A 21,890-nucleotide genomic window follows, 5' to 3' on the forward strand; every position below is an offset into this window, starting at 1 on the left:
CATACCTTAAATGAGCGCTTCTTGGCACATCTAGTTGTAGAGCAAAAAACAGAAGAGGCTATTCTCAGTTTAGGCCTGGCCTACACACAGAAATTTCTTGGATTTAACTAAATAGGTTTAATATCACACCTTTAGTTAAAACAATGCAACATCTCTATACAGACAAACCCTTAGGCCTAGGTAACACACAAAAGTTAGTTTCAGAATTAAAGTGGGTGGTGGTTAAAAAATAAATGAAGATGCTTGTCAAAGAAACACTAAAGTCTAAAGTAAGGCAATTAAAAAGCTTAGATTCAGCACAGAGACCATTTAAAGATTATATGTTATCAAATGATAAAGAAACACATTTGAAAAGTATTTTTGACTCTGTGAAGAAAGTATTAAAAAGTCATCTGGGTCAGATATCTATATTTTTTCAGTAGATAAATGCTTCCATTTTGAGAATTACCAGTGCTTTAGGCAAACCCTTTGCTGTATCTAAGATCAAAGACCAAATCCCACGGGCCTCTCTCACATAAGTATTTCCACTGGAAGCTACCAGGATTTGGCTGTAAAGGCATTTTACACTGCTGCTTTGTATGGGCTGGATCCAAAACCCACTAAGGCTAATGGGAAGACTCTTGTTGACTTCAGTGGGCTTTGAATCAGGCTCTGCATGCACCAGCTTTAATTGGTTTTCCCTACACCTACATACCTCCTTTCCTCAGAACTGTCATTAGCTTCGGTGAAACAGTAACTGAACAAGGTCAAGCATATTGAGTCTGGATCACTAAAGAAGCACTATGTTTACAATCTAGGGACCTCATGCAACAAAGCACTTAAATCCATGCTTGGACCTAGAAAGGGAAACTGCTATTACTCTACAGCGTTAGAAAACACTATCGGAGTTAGCAAGCAACGAAGCTTGTTGGATTAAAAAGTTTGGATTAAAAACTGTTGAATACTAACTACTGAGCAAATGCAGTGTTAAGACAACTATGCTAAGGGGATTCTCATCAGTTCCATAGGGCTGGTTTAGCTTTATTCTAGCAGCACAAAGGGACCTCAGCAGAGGACAAGCTATATATCTGAATTTCCTATCATATACTATTTTTATTTTTTGTCAGCCTTTTAATCTTACTTTGTAATTAATCTCACTTTGACATATTTGTTAACTACAAAATGAATCATAGTATTTGGTCCACCAGCAGCACTTAAGAAAATTGCTGGAATAAATTAAGGTACCTAGAATAATCAGCTTGTTACTTCACTATGCCCCTTCCCACTCCTCATACCAAACTAATTATAAAATATTTTTAGTTAAATATATATGAACAAGGTACAATTCATTGTAAATAATAAGGGAGCCCAATTTATGGTGGTTGTGTTTACTCAGCTATAAATTACAATTAATTATCTAAAAAGTAAAGGTTTCAGAGTAACAGCCGTGTTAGTCTGTATTCACAAAAAGAAAAGGAGTACTTGTGGCACCTTAGAGACTAACCAATTTATTTGAGCATAAGCTTTCGTGAAGTGAGCTGTAGCTCACGAAAGCTTATGCTCAAATAAATTGGTTAGTCGCTAAGGTGCCACAAGTACTCCTTTTCTTTTTGCTAAAAAGTAAAGAGATTTTCTCAACTACTGCATAGGTACTAATTGTGCCATTTAAAATCGGGGATTTTGGTTTACTGCAACCTGAAAACAGTGCAAGTTAGTAGTAGTTTGTCATTAATCCAGCCTATAATCAATTGTGTCTTCTGTCAGAGGAACTCAAGGAGAAAGAAAAGTGTCAATCCTCTCAAGGCACTGTGTAGCATTGTTGATGTGTTCATTTATATTATAAGCAGTCTGCTTACTAAAGAGTGTAGCTACAATACTGGATACTTGCACACATTTCTTGGGTAATTAAAAGCAAAATGCCCATAAATCCAGGGGATAGCCACACATCTAATGTAGCAGGATGTATCTTAGATACAGTTTATTAATATCTAATGTTGCCTACATGGCACTGCAGACTATGGGGGTATGAGCAGCAGCATGGACTAAAGCACTGCACTGCAACTGCCCTGTGTAGACTCTTTTTTCTATTATTTCAAATGCAAACTAAAATGTATCTAGTTACCGTTAACATCAATGGGACGATGTTAAAACTAACTAGGTACCTTTTAGCCTGTGCTAGCAGAATCTAAATAGGAGAGTTACAGCACAACACTATAGTGCACGCCGCAACTGTCTCCCTTCCCTCCCGCCCCCAGTCTACATTGCAGAGCCATGTAGACAAGCCCTCCATTAAATAATAGGCCAGATTCTCTAGAGTTCCAGAAACACATACTGCTCAGGGTGGGGTGTCAAGGTGGCATAAACCACTATACTGATCCTAGTGTTGCTTTCTGCATTTCTTCCATTAGATGTTGTGTTAGAAAAGTCTGAGGGCTACTATGAATTCTGATGGTGAGTAATGACCACTAGGCGCCAAAAAACAAAGCGTAAGGTTGGTGTAGCATAGAGGTATCCTGACTGTGCCCCCTTCTAGTAGAAAGGATGAGTATTACAGGGATAAACCATAACTAGGAAAAATGTAAGTTCTAGGAACAAATGTTTCTAAAGTGTCTACATTAGCATGTATAATAATCATGTTAATTAACACTCGTTAAATGGAAGTATATTAATACATGTTATAAAATAGCCTGCCTTAGCCCCGCTGCACCGCCAACCGGATTTTTAACAGCCCAGTCAGCAATGCTGACGGGAGCCGCCAGGATCCCTTTTCGACTGGGTGTTCCAGTCGAAAACCAGATGCCTGGCAACCCTACCCAAAACAGAGGGAGACAAAATAGGCTGCTCCCTAAAACAGTGAGGAACAACTCATTCCACCTTATTCTAGGCTGGCTGACTGCCTGCAAACTTAACTGACTGTTGCTAGGTCCAGATTGCACGCTTCCCGACAGAGCCCCCTAGCCTGCAAACAGGATTAGAAAAAAAAAAAAAATCTGAAATTTAAAATGACAGCCTATAATTTTAACACACTTTTAAATAGTTTTGATTTAGCGAGGGTTGGTCCTGCTTTGAGCAGGGGGTTGGACTAGATGACTTTCTGAGGTCTCTTCCAACTCTAATCTTCTATGATGCTATGAAATACACCACAACACTCCTAACAAAGAACCAGGTCATTGAGGGCATCATTTCACATACACTAACAAACTTGCTGCAAGAAAATAAAGATTCCCTAGGCTAAAAAATAGTTTAAATTACAATGATAAAATAACAGTTAAATTAAAATAAATGTAGGCCATTTTACTGATTATTTGGCTGTCTGTTTTGGGGATTCATCCAGTCTGAAATTATTGAAGGTAGAAGCACTATCTTATCGTACCTAGAGCAGGGGTGGGCAAACTTTTTGGCCTGAGGGCCACATCGGGGTTGCGAAACGGTATGGAGGACCTCCGCAAACAGCCTGGCCCCCACCCCTTATCCACCCCCTCCCATTTCCTGCCCCCTGACTGCGCCCCTCAGAACTCCCAACCTATCCAACCCCCCTGCTCCTTGTCCCCTGACTGCACGCTCCCAGGACCCCCCACCCCTAACCGCCCCCCGGGATCCCACCTCCTATCCAACCCCCCCTGCTCCCTGTCCCATGACTGCCCTAACCCCTATCCACACCCCCGCCCCCTGACTGCCCCCCTGGGACCCCGACCCATCCAAGCCCTCCCCAATTCCTTGTCCCCTGACCACCCCCTCCCGGGACTCCAGTCCCTAACTGCCCCCCCAGGACCCCACCCCCTATCCAACCCCTCCTGCTCCCAGTCCTCCCCCGGGACCCCACTCCCTATCAACCTCCCCCCCCACTCCCTGTCTCCTGACCACCCGCTCCCCCAAACCTCCGCCCCATCCAACTGCCCCCTGTCCCCTGACTGCCCCCGGGACCTCCTGCCTCTTACCCAACCCCCCTCTCCCCCCTTACCATGCTGCTCAGAGCGGCAGGACAGGCTTATTTGAAAGCCTGGGAGGTGGGCGGGTGCAGCCCACGCAGTGGTGTAGATGCAGGGGAGGGGCAACAGCAGGGGGGGGCGGGAGTGAGCCTCCCTGGCTGGGAGCTCAGGGGCCGGGCAAGACGGTCCCGTAGGTCGGATGTGGCCTGCGGGCGGTAGTTTGCCTACCTCTGACCTAGAGTTTAGACACTTCCCAACATAACACAGAAATAGCTTGTTTTTAATAATGTCATTCCAGGAATGCTGCTGTGTTACATAAATGATTCAATGCTGCAATAATGTTGAACTGGTTGAACACCTAATTTGCAAGAGAATATTGGAGCAAGCATTAAACATAGGCTACATATATTTTAAATGGCAATGAATCACAAATATGCTGTCTATTCAAAACTCTGGAATATAATTGCTCATCTATAGCAGACATCTTTTATTTATACCACTTACATCTGTCAAAAATCTTTCTTATTTTTTAATTAGTGATTACTGGTTTTGTTGCCTTGCATACATGTATATTCCAGCTGTTAAGAAAAGATGCATTGTTTATATTGTCATGGCTGGTGTTATCATGGAAGGAAGAGGAAATGTCCAATAAATACCACCTGCAATGACACAATGGATATTCATTAGGGAGGACTGGAGACAGGTTGCTATGAGGGCTTGTAAAGGCTGCAAAGAGGAAGAGGATAAACATAAATATGCTTTGTACTGATGGGTTGTCAGATCAGTTACGATTTAGAAAATAAACTTACACTTAAAAACTACAGGGAGGATATATAGTCTAGTATAATAGTTTAGCACACAGTTGTCAATTTCCTAACTATTTAAAGAGCTCTGTGAGTTCATTGTTCCAGAGATGCGATCGCATACCTTCTCCAAGCATTATCTGGTTAGGCTAGATCCTGAGCTGGTGTAAATCAGCAGAGCTCCATTGACTGCAAAGGAGCTACTCTGATTACATCAGCTGAGGAACTTAACTCTACTCTGCTTAAGCCCCATGGATATGAGGAACCTTTTAAAATAGCTCAGGTTTCACATCTCACTTCAAAAGTTGTTCTTTTTTCTATTTAAAGAAAAAAACCTTTAGCTCACTGTGCTTTAGATTTTGAGATTGCAAGAGGTTTTTAAATGCCAATGGACTATCACTACAGCACATATAAGTAGCATTAAGAAACACATCAAAATGAGAGATGTTTATGTAGCAAAAATAAAATACTTGAAAATTCTCTCTCAATTAAAAACTACTTCTTATTACTGAAGTTTATTCCACAAATACAGATTGAAATGAAGCCTATTTTAGTAACTTCAAGGCAGTTCTTGAGCAAAACCAATTAGCCATATTTAAGGAGAATAAGCAACTCTCCTCTCCAGGGCAATCAAATCACTTTGGCAACTCTTAATAAGGAGTTCTGTAAACAAGAGTTTTCTTTGTTGATCTAGGCAAAAGATGCGTTAATGCTGCAGCTTCACCATATTATCCTTATTGCACTGGTTCAGTGTTTACATTATATTCACAGAATATAATGACTAGTGTGCAGGGTCTGTGCAATGCCCTCCATTCTACTTAAGCCCCATGGATATATAGAGCAGAGAGGCCTCCAGATGCCCTGTGAGCCATGGAGGGGGAAGTCAATCCACGGATTCTTCAAATCCAGCAGCCCAACAAAATGCTGTAACAAGGGTGGGGAGGCAGTGGCCACTATTCTAGTGCACACGATGGCATGTAGCCTGCTCCCAGGTGGAGAAGGGTGAATACTATTTCCCTAAACTTCCATGGAGTTCCCTGCACTTAGCTCATTTACTTGTGCTTAGAGCAGTGATTTCACCTGAAGTGTGTACAAAAGTAAATCTATGCCCTCAAGACCAATGATATCCTAATAGCACTACAGTGCCACCTAACAGAAGTCTCTTTCTCTTCCAGGACAGCAACTAGATATTATGAAGTTCTGGCTAATGTGAGGAAGATGGCCTACACCACTTTCAGTGAACTGGAATGACATAGAGGCAGTGAAGCAGTGTTAATAGGCTCCTGCCTTAGTCTTAAACAGTTGAACGTGCGCCCATATACATTAGACCATGCTCGTGACCATACCCAACATACTTCTATCAGCTGTCTGTTTTGTCAGGCATGGAAGACCTATGTCAATTTCCAGAACATGCAGAATTAGGGTAACCAACTGCTGCCAGTTGTTCCCACAGCTACCCCTCAGTTTTCTGGTGTGTATGCACATTCCACTGAAGATTAGAAAGGTAACTATGAATTTCTTTTCTTTTGCTGGGGTTTTGATATTATTTCATTATTAATTTTAGATTATTACTACATTTTTCAAAACTCAACTGTGGATGGGGTTCCCTCTTTTTCCACATCTTAAAAGCTTTCTAAAGATTAGCATGAGTAGTAACTGAAAAATCCTGGTTCATTGTTCTTTATTGATTTATTACATATTGAGAAGAAATCTTCCTGAAAGTCAATGAGAAACCATAATGCATCTCTAATGACCCTACATAGACTACGCTACCATCAGGTCACGTCATATCTGGGATGCATTCAGCTGGGGAACAGAGCAGGGGAAAGCAGAGATGGATGTAAAGACAAGCCCAAGGAAGTGAGTTTATGTTTATGTTTTGGAGTTTCCTAGGTGATTCCACAGGACGGTCCTGTGAGTCCCACCCCTAAAAGAAGGGTGAAGCTAGAAACATTGCAGGGGAGAAGGCCTGAGAAAGACTAGATTGAAAGCAGTCCAGGGAGATAGCAGCAAGGAGTTATGCAGATCAGACCCTGACTGCTGGTTATAGCATCCCTGGGCTTGAACTCAGTATATTGGCAGGACCAGGATTCTTCTCTCAGCCACTGGTAAAGTGCCATTAGTCAGGAGAAGAGAACATGGATGACAGAGAACCATGAGAGAAGGGGATGAAGAGCATAGGGCTTAGAAGTAGCACCAAAGACATTTTTGTAAGGACAATGGGATGGATTTAAATATGACCGGTGTGACGGGTTGGATCACAGAAAACCCCTTGGGAACTGCCAACTGATGTGTTCAGATTACTTCTGCCAACTTGGGACTTCAATGCCCTGCCTGGTTTGAGCCAGACATGCTAGCCTACTGCAAACCCAGGCCCAGGTCTGAACAACGTCCCCCCAAACTACAGGCTTAATTGAAAACAGCTTAAGAAGTGTTGCTGTCTCCAACACTCAGATGCCCAACTCCCACTGAGGTCCAAACCCCAAATAAATCCGTTTTACCCTGCATAAAACTTATACAGGGTAAACTCATAAATTGTTCGCCCTCTATAACACTGATAGAAAGATATGCACAGCTGTTTGCCCCCACCCCCAGGTAGTAAACAAGTATACAGCCAATATTCGTAACTTCAAATACAAAAATGATACATGCATACGAATAGGATGAATATATTCAGTATATCATAACCTTTGCAGAGATATGTTACATGGCATATGTAGCATAAAACATATTCCAGTTATGTCATATTTACCTCCATAAAGCATTAGGGGTGCAATGTCACATCCAGGCTAGAGGGCTCAGTTACAGGAAAGAGTGTAGTTGTAGCCATGTTGGTCCCAGAATATTAGAGAGGAAGGAGGGTGAGGTAATATCTTTTATTGGACCAACTTCTGTTGTTGAGAGAGACAAGCTTTCAAGCTACCCAGAGCTCTTCTCCAGGTTGGAGTACTTTTCCCAGACCTGAAGAAGAGTTGTGTGTGGCTCAAAAGCTTGTCTCTCTCACCAACATAAGTTGGTCCAGTAAAAGATATTACGTCACCCGCACTGTCTCTCTTACAGGCAAAGAGACTGCCGCAGGATGCCAGATGGAGAAAAAACCTGCAACACCATGCCCAGCTGTGCGGGGACATGCCAGTGGTGGGGAGCACTCCAGTCCGACAGGGCTGCCGGGGCTCACCTCCCTGCTCCAGGCATTGCAGTCTATGCGGTCCCAGCACCACTCAGTTTTAGCCCAGTCATCATGATGATGGGACTCTGGGTAGGCCAAATAAGAGTGAGTGGCACTGCAATCCCAAGAGCCAGGTTACAACTCCACTCCCACAAATTTGGTCCAGTCAGGAGGGCCAGGGCCAACCTGAGAGGTGCTGCAGCCCCAGAGGTTGCAACCCCAGAGCGGAGAGCCAAGGCCAGCCAACCCCACAGCACAGGAGCTGCAGGAACTGCCATTGTGGGGTGAGTGCCAGGCAGAACACAACCTCACAGAGGGCAGGGGAGTGTCTGACTGACACCACCCCAGGGCCTCCACCCCCAGACTATTTACTGGATCACGGTAGACCATAAACATTTACAAATAGGTCCTGAGCCCAAAAAGTTTGAGAACCACTGCTGTAAATCATGATTTTCAGAGTTATAACAGAGCATGAAAAGTTACCCTGGACTGCAGTTTCCCCACACACAGTTAACCTGGACACACTTCTAAAAAAAAATCAAATTTGATTCAAATTGGTTTTGACGTTCATTTTGAAATTAATTTTACACAGCTATACAGTTACAGTAATTTGTGACAACTGCAGTACCTCTAAGGGCTCCGTGATAGCTGAGGCACACATCTCCACAATAACTGTAGAATGCCAGAGGCATCAGCACAGTGATGGAAGAGCTTTTTATTTTTTAACAAAAGAGCCTGAATGAAGAAACAGGAGACTAAAATAGACAAGAAATTAGGGGAGTTCAATTACCCCAACCACCTCTCCACGGCTCTGGTTCAAAAAAGCATTCCTATCCTATCTAGAATAACACTTATGTATGTGTTTAAATCTGACTGACATGCTTCTGCAAGTGTCCTTGTGATACTGGTAAGTCATTGAATCGTTCAGAACAATCTTTACCATTTCTCAACAAGGGCCTGATCCAACTCTCATTGAAATCAACAGACTTCTCTTTGTTTCAATGGGAGCTGGATCAGACTCAAGGAGCTTTTTGGTGATAGGGAAACTCGCACCTTTCATTTTTGAAAGAAAACAAATTTCCTTCAACAGCCACCATAAATATAATTGTACTGAATGTTTAAACTCAAACTCCAAAACTACACTGTTTCTATTACAAAGTTCCCACCAATAGCCTGAAGGCTATAAAACAAGACCATCCAACATGTGATATATGCCCAAATTACCCAAAGCATATATATCAGCCTTTGTCTGCACTCTGAATCTGCCCTCCTCCAAAGTAAACTAGACTAGATTCTTGAGATCTAGAATCTCCCCAAAGCAAAAGAGAAAACATTGCTATATGTCGCAGTGTTGTTGTAATTGTGTTGACCCTAAAACTAGTTCATAAAGGGGGAAACTCTGAAGATAAGAGATTTACATAAGACAGATGTAAAAATCTCTCTCGAGAAATAGCCATGTGGTATTATAAATAGGATAATTCCTCAGTGGAGAAGGTAATTTATGAAAATAAGAGAAAGGACACCAATAAGCCAAAGGAAAAGACCAAACATCTCTAAAGGTCAACACAACATGAAACACAATTAGGCTTGGAAAAACAGAAACAAAATTAACAGTCCTTTGTAAATGATCAGTAATGAATATAAAAGCCTGAAAGACAACATCCTGATTTTGTCTCGATTTTAGCACAGTCAATCAAACCAATAATCATCCTTTGCAATTCTAGGAACCTTTCATCCACAGATCTCTAAGTGCCTTATAAACATTAATTAATACAATGTATGTATGTAGGTAAGTATTATCATCTACATTGAATAGACAGGTACACTGAAGAACATAGAGGTTAAGTGACTTGCCCAAGGACACACTTCCACCAGATTATTTCATAAAAATATACTTATCCAATGCTCTGAGTGTCAATGATTTACATTATACTTACACAGTATATCTATATAGTTTACCCATTGCCAACAACATTGTTCTTATTCTAAAATGTAAGATCTTCCCTCCAAACCTGAAAATCTCCTAATCAACCCTTTCTGTCTGAAAAATTATTGGATAAACAAATAGACTTTGTACCATGCTTGAAAGTCAACAAACTCTGGCTCCATTACACCATGGGGTTACAGGAAGAAAGCTCAAGAGCTCAGAGGTCTGGCCCCTACAAACACTCTCTCAGCATATTCTCTCCCTCTCCATCTCTCTTCCAAGTCATCTCTCCTGTCATTCTCAGACCATTTTCCTTTCTCTGTTCCCATCCCAACCTTCAAACTACTATTCTGTTGTCTCAAACTTAAGTGCCAGTGAAAACATAATTTCTGAAGAGTTTCAGAAAATTTTGGCCTCAGTTGTCCCATCCACTTTGAGGCATATGCTACAAAGTAAAGAAGTGTAGCACGCTCGACAAGACTGTTGGCCATGTACGCAGCAGAGGGCAATAGGAATAGAACAAACTATACACACAGACCTAGTGCAGTAGATGAAAATAAGTCATGACACTAGAAAATGGAGGTGTGTCTAAATGAAAAGAACTTGTGCTCTCCAGATGCCTGATTTGACTCTGAAATGATTCCAACTCTTCCTGGTTATTCTTGACTTGAAAGGACACAAACTGGCTGTAGGGGAAGGGAAGTGAGGCACACAGGAGAGTAGGCCAGAACTGAAAGAAGATGTTTCTAGCAGATGGGGCCAGGACTAGTCAGGACTTAATGAAGATAAGATTCCCCCTCAACACAAGAAACACTTTGTTTCTCCTCAGAGCTCACAGTGACCACCTCTTAATCCTTAGAAATTACCTAGTGTCCAAGGTGTTAAACATTTAGGAATTAGCCAGTTTACTGGTGGTTAAACTAAAGCCTTTTCTGCTCATCTTTTGTGGATGTCCAGCTGAAATCAAAGATGTCATGGCACATTTCAAAAATCACAGGGGATAATCCAGATCTTCTGTCTAACAGTGCATTTATTCTCGCAGTAATACAGAGGAGTGTGTGTGTGTACGTGTACAACTGTTGAACACATAACTGTCATGCTATCCTACACAGTCCATCACTGTAATATAAAATTCATTATTGGAAAATGCTTTCGAATACCGTGAGCACAGAAGAGCCTAAACAGAGCCAAACTGTATTTCAGTTAAAAAATGCAGTATGAACTCACCCGATCTCCTAGTTGAAAGAGATGTATTAAACAGTGAAAGCAGACAAATCAGTACTCAGTCTGAATGATCTGAGCTTTCCTGTCCACAACACAATGATTAACTGGTGTCTTTTTTAAAAATCAATGTATAATCTTGGAAACCACCTCGAGAATGAAGTTTGTATTCGACATTGCCAAGTAATGATGCAAATTATGGTAAAATGCATAGTGCATATCTGTTCCTGCTGAAGTAGGTGTACTTTACATTGTATCTTAGCTCTTCTGAAAAATTAAATTCTTTGTAAATACTAACACACAATTAATTGAGATGGGGGAACTTAGTTGTAGCAAATTCATTAAACCATAGTTAACAGATTGGCCAAATTCTGGCCCCAAAACACTCTTAGATCTTGACGTTCAAACCCAGACTTCACTGCTTGTTGGCCTGTAAAGGTGCAAATCAAAACTGTAGCTTGGTTTTTGGACTGGGGATTGGAAATCTTGGAGCTTGATCTAGAATAGTAATGTGCATCCAGCTTGATGGGTTGTTAGCAGAAAACCCAGACACAATTGGCATAATTGTGAAAAAGTAAAAGATGAGAATAATCCCGGTATCATACAAATTGTCTGCAAGGAAGATAAAAAAATGTAAACATTTAGTGGAAAAGTATTCATGAGAGAGACAAAAGATTTGGACAGCATTGAGCCTATTGCTACGAACATGCCATCTGTCTAGTTTGGGATAGATGCATATTTTCCTGTAGCTTTTTCTGGCATTTAGCTCTACTGTTTTTCAACTTCATTTCCTTCTGTATCGAGCATTCAGTATGCATCTGAGACACTGGTTGCTAAGGAATTTGATATTTATACTCCTTTGCTTTTCCACCAAAAGGCTGTAACCCTGAAAGTACTAGATGAATATGAGGAACTGATGGATTCTAACATGTGTAGAGAATAAAATCTTTTAGCTCATATCTCACCTTGAAATACAACTGATGCAGTTTTTAAAATCATGATCTTCTCTGTCTGCCTTGCACAGAATGTTAGTAAAGTTCGTAAGTTACATATATTCTAACAATTTGCTTCCTGCAGAATCTCTTTCAGAATTTTGCCTTTTAAGGCACAAAATGCATTTACCACTCCTAAAAAGGCCACTAATAGTTTTCAGTAAACTCTTCTAAAAACAAATCCAAGCTTTATGTTTCTGAATACACTATCATTTAGTCTAATTTGCTACTATAGCTCGGAATTAAAGAACAAATTGTCCTGAGCACAAATTACCATGCCTGCTTGTTTGATGTGTACCTTTAACAAATTAATGATGGTATCCTCCCTTCTTTTTCTGATGTATTGTACCTGCTGATAACACAGCTTCTTCAACCACCAGAGGGGCCAATTAGAGAGGCTACTAAATAATTCATCAAGACATGGATTTGTGCAAAAATATAGTGCAAACATAACTTGCAGGTTTCATATAAAAAGTAAAAATTAAAGGAACCCCTTGTAAAATTTGTTGGACTATTTCATGAGCAACCTTCTAACAAAAATGCTCAATATTATTTTATTGAGATTTATTGCAAATCTTGAATCTAATTTACTCAATGATGAACTTTCCCCAAAGAGCACACACAACGCACACCAACAAAATGCAGCAGTACCTGGCTAGTTCTGACCCTTTGGATGAAAAAATGCTATACAGTGGCTATCAAATAGCACTGTACCTCACCCTTCATTTTGTAGGGCTGGGAAGGAGGGGCGTTTAGAAAATAACAACAGATATTCTTTTTTTAATTAATGGAAAAAAAGATGCACACCTTACTCTTTTCTTGTTGGAGCTCTATTTGAATGTCTGTGAGTTTTGTCCTGAGCTCTTCATTGGCAGCTTGTAAGGCAGCTAAGGCATCAGGTTTTTCTCCCTTAGCTCGGCTGCTAGCACTCTTCTTTGACATGGTGAGGCAGCGTGACAGGGAGGGTGAAATCCCAAACAGAGAGAACCCTCCGTTCCACCACTTGAGGTTTCTCTTCCTTGCTTCTGTCCTCTACATTTTCTTATTCACCTAGAAAGAGGAAAAACAGAACTGCCGTGAAAGCGCCAGAGTTTAGCGGGATTCACAATTAGCAAATAAGAATAATGCAAGATTCATTTTTGTAGTGACTTCAGACAAGATTTCAAAGCAGTTCATGAGAAGTTATTTCAGAGTAATAAAATGTGTCACAGTGACTAATAGCCCGCAGTTTTCCCCCAGTGCATCAACTTACACAACTCAGCAAGATTATGGTAAACAATTGCCAACAGAATTTTTAATTTTCATGTATTTATGAGGAAGAATTAATGTTTCAAACAACAGACTACAACAATATTATAAAAACAGGCAGTGTCTCGGAGAGTCCTCTTAAAGGTAATATGGACTATATGTTAAAACTATAGAAGAGTCCTGAAGATAACTCTTTGTAAGTTCGAGAGCTTGTCTCTCTCACCAACAGAAGTTGGTCCAGTAAAAGATATTACCTCACCCACCTTGTCTCTCCACTACTTTAATGTCACCCACTGGGAGTAGTGTAGCACAAGATTGTTCCATAATAAAAAATCTGAATTGGGGAAAGCATAATTAAACATACACAGAATTTACAATAGTGGATGTGTAGAAATTAGGATGCCAAATTATCAATGAAAATAAAAGATCTTATAAATCAATACTCTTGAGGTAAGGGGGTCAGTAGGGTTACTGAGAACAGCAGTTACCACCCGCTTTTTTTTTTTTTTTTTGGATGCTGAACGCATTCTGCGTATCAGAGGTTTGGTAGGATTATTTCTTTTCTATGTTCCTGGCAAAGAAAAATAAAGCTAAAATAAACATATTTGTCAAACTGGTTGAAATTCATCCCTTTGCAGAAAGCTACAGCATAAAGCTTACGTACAATACCCTCTTTTGGGGGCTGATGTCAAGCTTACATGATGCATAAGCCTTGTGCTTTCTATACAAAGGTAAATGCTACCCAAGGAGAGCAGTTATTAGGATTTGTCTCTATGTGATCCAATTTCACACAATTCTTAGTTTACAGACAGTCCATGAAAATTGCTCGTCTAGCCACTGGAACAAAAGTCTGTGCTACACAAGTTATCAACAAGTCACTCAAAGTACCTCATTTCTTCCCCATGATCTATAATTACAGTTCTATTTTTCAGTAGCTTGAGCATATGTCATTTCAAAACAACAAAAAATAGTCAGGAAAGACTGTTCAGAATGTTAAACTCAATCCACTCTTGGTCTATTACTTGGTCAGGAGGATGTGGACACATTGTGTGAGCTTATAAGTCAATGCCCCTGTCTGTCTATTTCTTCTTTCACTCAAGGTAAAATTTTATGAACCTGCTGTTTTTATAAAAAAAAAGTATCTTGTTAAAACACTGTAGTGATTCCACATTTATGTACGAACTAAAGATTCCTAATTATCCCGACTGCTGCCAAGGTTTCCTTTTATTCCTCTTTCACTCTGCTGCTTAGTTGTGAGAATCATGTCTGAATATTGCCAAATCCCCATTGTACTTCATGTCTCTTGCCACTTAATAGAGCGGGGCAGGAATCATTTGTTTTCATCCCAGGAGAGGTTTTTTTGAGATTCAAAAATGTTTTTTCATCTTGAAACAGAACAAAAAGTCAGAAATCTCAAATATTCCCACAAAATGAAAATTGAAAGAGAACAAACATTTTGGAGCAGGTCAGGCAAAATATCTGACAATTTCAAAACACTGTATTTGGATTCTGACCTTTTAAAATGTAACCCTTTTTTTAGTATAAATTAATTAAAATTTCACAATGAAAAGTTGTTTTGAATCAAAGTTCTTTTCTCTAGCAGCATGGTCAGAAACAACAACAGATATTACATGGCTGTAACTTTCAGTCTCATTAGGACAAGATCAGAGGACCCCACACCCCAGAATGTGTGGCTCTGGGTTAGAAAGTCCTTGCCCTGAAGAACCTGAGGCCCACCTTAATAGCTGATAGGTAGGGCCCTACCAAATTCTTGGCCATTAAAAACGCGTCACAGACCGTGAAATCTGGTCTCCCCCACCCCCATGAAATCTGGTCTTTTGTGTGCTATACAGATTTTACGGGGAGACCAGCCTTTCTCAAATTGGCAGTCCTGACCCAAAAGGGAGTTGTGCGGGGGGGAGGGGGTCACCAGGTTATTTTAGGGGGATTGCGGTATTGCCATCATTACTTCTGTGCTGCCTTCAGAGCTGGGCAGCTGGAAAGTGGTGGCTGTTGGCCAGATGCCCAGCTCTGAAGGCAGAAGGGCTGCCAGCAGCAGCACAGAAGAAAGGATGGCATGGTAGGATATTGCAATCCTTACTTCTGCGCTGCTGCCTTCGGAGCTAGGTGGCCGGAAAGTGGCAGCTGATGACTGAAGGCCCAGCTCTGCAGGCAGCAGCGCAGAAGTAAGGGGGGCAATACCATACCAGGCCATCCTTACCTCTGTGCTGCTGCTGGCAGCCCTTCTGCCTTGAGAGCTGGGCTCCCGGCCAGCAGCTGTAGCTCTCCAGCTGCCCAGCTCTGAAGGCAGCACTGTAAGGGTAGCAGTACCGCAACCCCCGCTACAATAACCTTGCGACCACACCCCCTGCATTTCCGTTTTGGGTGAGGATGCCTACAATTAAAACACTGTGAAATTTCAGATTAAAAAAGCTGAAATAATTAAATTAACGATTCTTAAAATCCTATGCTTGTGAAAAGAAAAGGAGTACTTGTGGCACCTTAGAGACTAACCAATTTATTTGAGCATAAGATTTTGTGAGCTGCTCACGAAAGCTCATGCTCAAATAAATTGGTTAGTCTCTAAGGTGCCACAAATACTCCTTTTCTTCTTGCGAATACAGACTAACACGGCTGCTACTCTGAAACCTGTCATTATGCCTGTGAAATTGACCAAAATAGACAGTGCATTTGGTAGGGCCCTACTGACAGGGTTGTAGCAGAATGCCAGCAACCTGGCTGCAAGCAATCTATTACTGAATGTTAGTGGTTCAACTTGATCTCCATGGGCAAATGTTAATGACAGAGAGATCAAGAGAGCGTGTTAAAGAGAAGAAATGGATGTTCCTTCCTGTACTCTCTTTGGACTATGGATAAGGAAGCCCATTTTCTTCTTTCTTTAAAGGTGAGCCACAATACACACACAAAGCAACAATCATCATCTACCTTTACTGCTCCTTTATACATAAAGATGACAATGATTTCTTTAAATTGTTTTCCTTCTTTATAATAGAAATATCAATCATTTTATTTCCTGATTTCCTTATTTTCCCCTGAAGGACTTCGAAAATCTTTAGAAGATCTGAATAATGACATCTTGTTTACAGGCTGAAACCTGAGCCGCAGCTGGTCTGGACTTCTACCTGGGATGTAGAAGAAAGATTCAACATTCTGTCCCAACTCTCTTGAAAGGCAAGGGTTTTTCAATTACAATGTTCCATTATTTCCAATATTTCTATGGAGAAAACACAAACCGATTTTTTGGAAAGCTTTCTGGGGAGATCTTTATACATCATAAAGTCACAGTAAAGGGCAGAAACAAAGACTGCTTTTGTTTTGTGTGTAGTTCAGCTTTATGGCCCCACTCCTGCAAATAGTTATATATGTGCTTAACTTTAAATATGTGAGTAGTCCAATTGACTTGAATGGAACAACTCATCTGCTTAAAGTTAAACACAGGATCTTCCAACTCATTGCACATGGGCGAATAGGACTGGTAAAGAGACTGGTTTAGGAGATTGTGAGAGCAGAAAAGGCTTGGGGACAGGACTGGGCGCTACTGGAAGCAGTGGAAAATAGATTGGACAAAGCATGGTGTGGATAAAGACTGGGACTGGCTGGAGAGAGAGACTGGGACTTGGAAGGAGATGTGGAAGACTGTGGAAAAAATACCATGTGATCATGTAATTAAAGACTGCATATGCACTAGACAGCTGAATTAAGATTGTATGAGCAACCATAATTATGCCATTTCCTAACTTTTGGGTACTTGACTCTGCAACCTTAAAATTCTTTTAATATATTTTTTTGTTTAATACAATTTACAGAAAAAGCAAACAAAAACTGCTGATATTATAAGAAAATTCTACAATTCGGTAAACCTAGCCTTCTTTAGCCTTCAAAATTTTTGCTTCTTGCATTAATGAGATCTATTAATTTAGTGATTGTCATATGTCAGAGGATTTTCACTATGAAAAACTTCAGTTCATACAGACCAAAACTGGAACAGTCTATAGCCACAGGCACTGAATTCTACTGTAATAACAAAGTACTCATGCATATTACTGTTATTTTCTTAAGCCATATGTTGCAAAGATGGACACAGTAGGTGTGGTCAGGGGTTGTTTTAGATCCTGAGCAGATTAGAGGCATATAAAACAACCTTATAGCAGTTTAGATTTGAATATCAGATACATAACAATCTGAAGAAAACTGGTATTTATGAGATTAGTTTTATTCAGCCAGGTTTATTGTTCTGACAGACTGTGAAAGACTTGATTTTTTTAAATTGGGTACTGGATACAAAATCAAATAATTGATACAATGTGCTAAACATAAAAATACTGTAAATTGTATGTTACTAGGCGCACTACGGACTAACTCAACAGCTGTGGGATAATATATGTGATGATGGGGGCTATGTAGCCACCCCCATTCCACAATCAGTACATTGGAGTGAATAGTTAATCTATGTAGAAGCACAGCTACTGGCCCCATCTCACAAACCCCTGCCTGTTTTGAACCCAAAGAGCTGCTGCTAATTGCTGCAAAGGGAGCCCCTATGAAGTTGGGCTTCATGTCACACAGGGGAGTACATCCCTGTACAGGCTCTCAAATTCCAGCCTCTCTCCTGTGCAAAAGATTGCTAATGATTCTTAAATAAACATAGTTTTTTTGTAACCAAATATATTATAGCACGCCCTATTATGCTTATGCTCAAATAAATTGGTTAGTCTCTAAGGTGCCACAAGCCCTCCTTTTCTTTTTGCGATTACAGACTAACACAGCTGCTATCTGAAACCTGTTATTAAGATTGCCTGATACGTCTCATTATAAGACCTTTTTTCAGTTGTTTACAATTTTGCTTATAATTGGGCTAAAATTTCCAATACCATGTGTCTGTCTCAGGCGGATTATTTATTTATTTATTTAAATAGCAGCCAAAATAGTTCAGCTGTTTCTGAGAATGAGACTAGGGAAAAATACATTGTTTTGCCCATGTTAAATTCTGGTGGCATTTTCTTTGAATAGCTCTAGTGTCCCCATTTTTGGAGCAGGGACTACAAATTTGGCAGGGGGTGGCCCTTTGTGCCTTTTGCCATCCCCATGAAAAATCTGCCCAGTTCTAAGCCTTTGTAAAAAATTGCAGTTCCAACATGCACCACAGATCCTTGCTAGAATTTCACAGCTAGCCCCCAAAGATTTTGTCTGTACTAGGCATGCTCCACTAAAATTCACATTTGAGACATAGTCTTGGGGAGCCATCCCTTTCCTGCTTCTTTCTTACTCTTTGCTCTCTTGCATTCTATTTCATTCCCAGCCCCTCTGCTCCATTCCCATCCTTTCACTCCTTTTTACTCTTGCCATGCCAATCTTACCCCCTCCAGTCCCTTTCTTCTTATCCCTCCTCACATCGTTCACTAAACAAACATATCTGCTCCCTTTATGATCCTCAAAGGTCACTAGAAGCCTGGCTATTAATCAGCTTTGATGTACGTGTAGGGAAACGTTTTCAATTCAACATACTGATTTAACTAGTGGGAATTCAGATCCCACTGCTGAACTGCAGCTGAGGAGTGCACAGTGAAACTGAGCTTTAAACCACCTTTGTGCTCCCTCAACCCTGTATTGGTTGTGCACCAGGCAGGTTCTATTTTAATGCTCTAGAATGTGCCAGCTGCAAATGGCTTCAAAAACATCTGGCAGCTGGGAATCAGCAGGACATAGTGATGCCCCAGGCGTTCCCCCTTGCCCCTGCCACGTCCTCGATATACTATCTACACAGGGATGATATAGGAGCTCTCTACATCATCAGAAGAGCCCCTTACTTTGAGGTAGATACTTCCAGGACCAGTGATGTGAGCATTTGCACCAATGGTGAGATGCAAAGTCATACCATGCAGCTCAGAATCTGGGCCTACATTTTCAAACTACCACTTCACATGGAGCTGGCTATATTCAAACCTGTCTGTTTATAACAAGCCCTCTTTTGCTGTCAACAGGGTTTGAACCCAGGATCTTCAGCACTGAAAGGTATGAGATATCTACTTGAGCAAAAGGAAAAATTCCATTAGCTGGTAGTTGTAGTATTCTATTATTTTCTGATAGGTTTCAGAGTAGCAGCCGTGTTAGTCTGTATTCGCAAAAACAAAAGGGGTATTTGTGGCACCTTAGAGACTAACAAATTTATTTGAGCATAAGCTTTCGTGAGCTACAGCTCACTTCACAGACCTAAAAGTTGCAATTCTTCAACAAAAAAACTTCAAAAACAGACTCCAACAAGAGACTGCTGAATTGGAATTAATTTGTAAACTGGATACAATTAACTTAGGCTTGAATAGAGACTGGGAGTGGATGGGTCATTACACAAAGTAAAACTATTTCCCCATGTTTATTTCCCTCCCTCCACCACCCACTGTTCCTCAAATGTATTTGTCAACTGCTGGAAATGGCCCACCTTGATTATCACTACAAAAGGTGCCCTCTTCGCCTCTTCCCCTCCGCACTCTCCTGCTGGTAATAGCTCACCTTAAGTGATCACTCTTGTTACAGTGTGTATGGTAACACCTATTGTTTCATGTTCTCTATGTATATAAATCTCCCCATTGTATTTTCCACTGAATGCATCCAATGAAGTGAGCTGTAGCTCATGAAAGCTTATGCTCAAATAAATTTGTTAGTCTCTAAGGTGCCACAAGTACTCCCTTTCTTTTTACTTACCCTAGTGTGGGTTACTATACACTTGGTGAAACTTTACTGAGTTCAAAAAATTGTTGCTACAAAAGCAACAAGGTGACCAAGAAGTTAATAAAACCCAGAGACATATATGTTATCAAACACATGTAATGAACATGCTTGCTCCTCATATAGTTCAGCAATTTATAAAAACTAATTTTGTTTCTATGCTTTTGTTTTATTTTCATTGCTACATTTAGCATTATTGTTAATTGTGTAGCTTCAATAACTTGGTAGCATTTTATTAGAACATTGTGCATTGATATTTCTTTGTAAAACTCTCAAATAAACTCCCTTTCCACTATAACAGGGAGGGCCAAACTTACTGATCCTCCGAGCCACGTACAGCAATCTTCAGAGGTTTGAGAGCCAGGGCGCACCTGCGGGGTTCGGAGTTTCAGCCCCACTCCTGCTGAAGCCCCAAGCCCCAAGCCCCAGCCAGTGTGCTCTGTGGGGCTGAAGCCCCAAGACTCCCCTCCCCACTGGGGAGAAGCCCCTACCCCACCACCCCACTGCAAGGCAGAGGTCTGAGCTCCCCCAACCCCAGTCTGGTAGGTGGAGAATGGAGGCGGGCGGGAGGGGACTCCATGAGCCACACTTTAATGGTAAAAGAGCTGCATTTGGCTCACGAGCCACACTTTGTCCACTCCTGCACTATAATTTCCATCCTAATCAATATTGTTACATGGATAAAATATGACAGCAGATAACAGGTTCATGCCTCTATCAATGGCAGCTGGAACGCAGGTACTCTTACTACAAAATAACACAGGAAACCCCCCCCTCCAAAAAGGCTGCAATCAGGATCAAAGCAAATGCTTCCCTGCCAGGTGGGCTGGGTATTTGTCCAAAATGTGGGACCTTCTAGCCTAGGAGAAGTCATGACCCAAAGATGGAGCAAGTATGTTGCTACTCATTCTCCATGTCTCATATTCTGCTGACTGAAGTAAGTACCAACAAGTTTCTCTGTGTCACTCCTACAAATAATGCACTTCACATGATGTATCAAATCCCACCTCCTTTTTAATGCTACTTTTTTTGTAAGGGCCATAGAATTAGCTCACTGCAACCTTCCAGATAAGGGGGTTTTGTCTGACAAACTGGAAAAACAGGGCATTGCCCCTTAAGGGCTCCCTTACAATGTGTGGGAGGAGGAGGAGAAAAGTTTATATGGATGAACACAAAGGACAGGAAACAGTCGGGGACAGGTCAGGAGACAGTCACTGCACTCCCAGTTCATGCTGACTGGGAGAGTCAGGGGGTCTTTATACGCCATACAGCCTCAGAGACACCCTCTTTCAAAGAAGATTAAGCCATGGGAGCTACTGTTATAGGGCATCTTAACTTTGTATGCTGAGTGATGGCCTTGGGGCAGGCTTTTTGCACCAGACTGTCAGCTGCCACCACAGGAATAGAAAAGCCCAGCCATTTTATAAAGGATAAGAAAGAGATGGAGGAGGATTTGGGAACAATTTCTGAATCAATTTAAGAGTGTGATTTTGGAGGGAGGAATGGATGATAAAGGCAGTTTCATTCAGATGCATCAGGAGAAATAGGTTTTTCAAGTATTTTACCATGTTAGATGGAGTGCCCAGAAATATTCAGATTGGCTATAAAAGGTACAGAACAGAAAATAACATTCCTGGAATTCTTTCCATTTTGGTAGCAGAAACTATTTAGCGAACAGATTTTGCAAACAAAAGCATGCCTTTTTGGAGTGACTACATGGCAGTAGTAAATATAATCAGTTGCCCATCCTCCAGATCACCCAGAACTATGAGTTTGATGAGGGCATTTATATTACAATGTGTAAATGCTAACAGATGTTTTTCTGCCAAGCATATGCCCGGGATTGACAATGGCATAGCCGATACATTCTTTCGATTT

At 41.0% G+C, this 21,890-nt stretch overlaps 1 protein-coding gene across 26 annotated transcripts in view; it reads right to left on the reverse strand.

The window, feature by feature from the left end:
* Positions 1-21,890, reverse strand: part of JAKMIP3 (Janus kinase and microtubule interacting protein 3) — a 176,715-nt gene that overhangs the window by 102,016 nt on the left and 52,809 nt on the right. For 25 of the 26 annotated variants that reach the window (XR_013636083.1, XR_013636082.1, XM_073353984.2 and 22 more), the window contains exon 2: positions 12,828-13,070. Coding sequence is in view for 23 of the 26 variants with exons in the window: in XM_073353984.2 (XP_073210085.2) it covers positions 12,828-12,962 (135 nt within the window). In the remaining 3 variants the exon portion in view is untranslated. Of the gene's footprint in view, positions 1-12,827; positions 13,071-21,890 lie in introns of those variants that run through there. The other variant, XM_073354011.2, reaches the window with a different exon arrangement.

This window comes from Lepidochelys kempii, chromosome 7, assembly GCF_965140285.1.
Source record: "Lepidochelys kempii isolate rLepKem1 chromosome 7, rLepKem1.hap1, whole genome shotgun sequence".
NCBI lineage: Eukaryota > Metazoa > Chordata > Testudines > Cheloniidae > Lepidochelys > Lepidochelys kempii.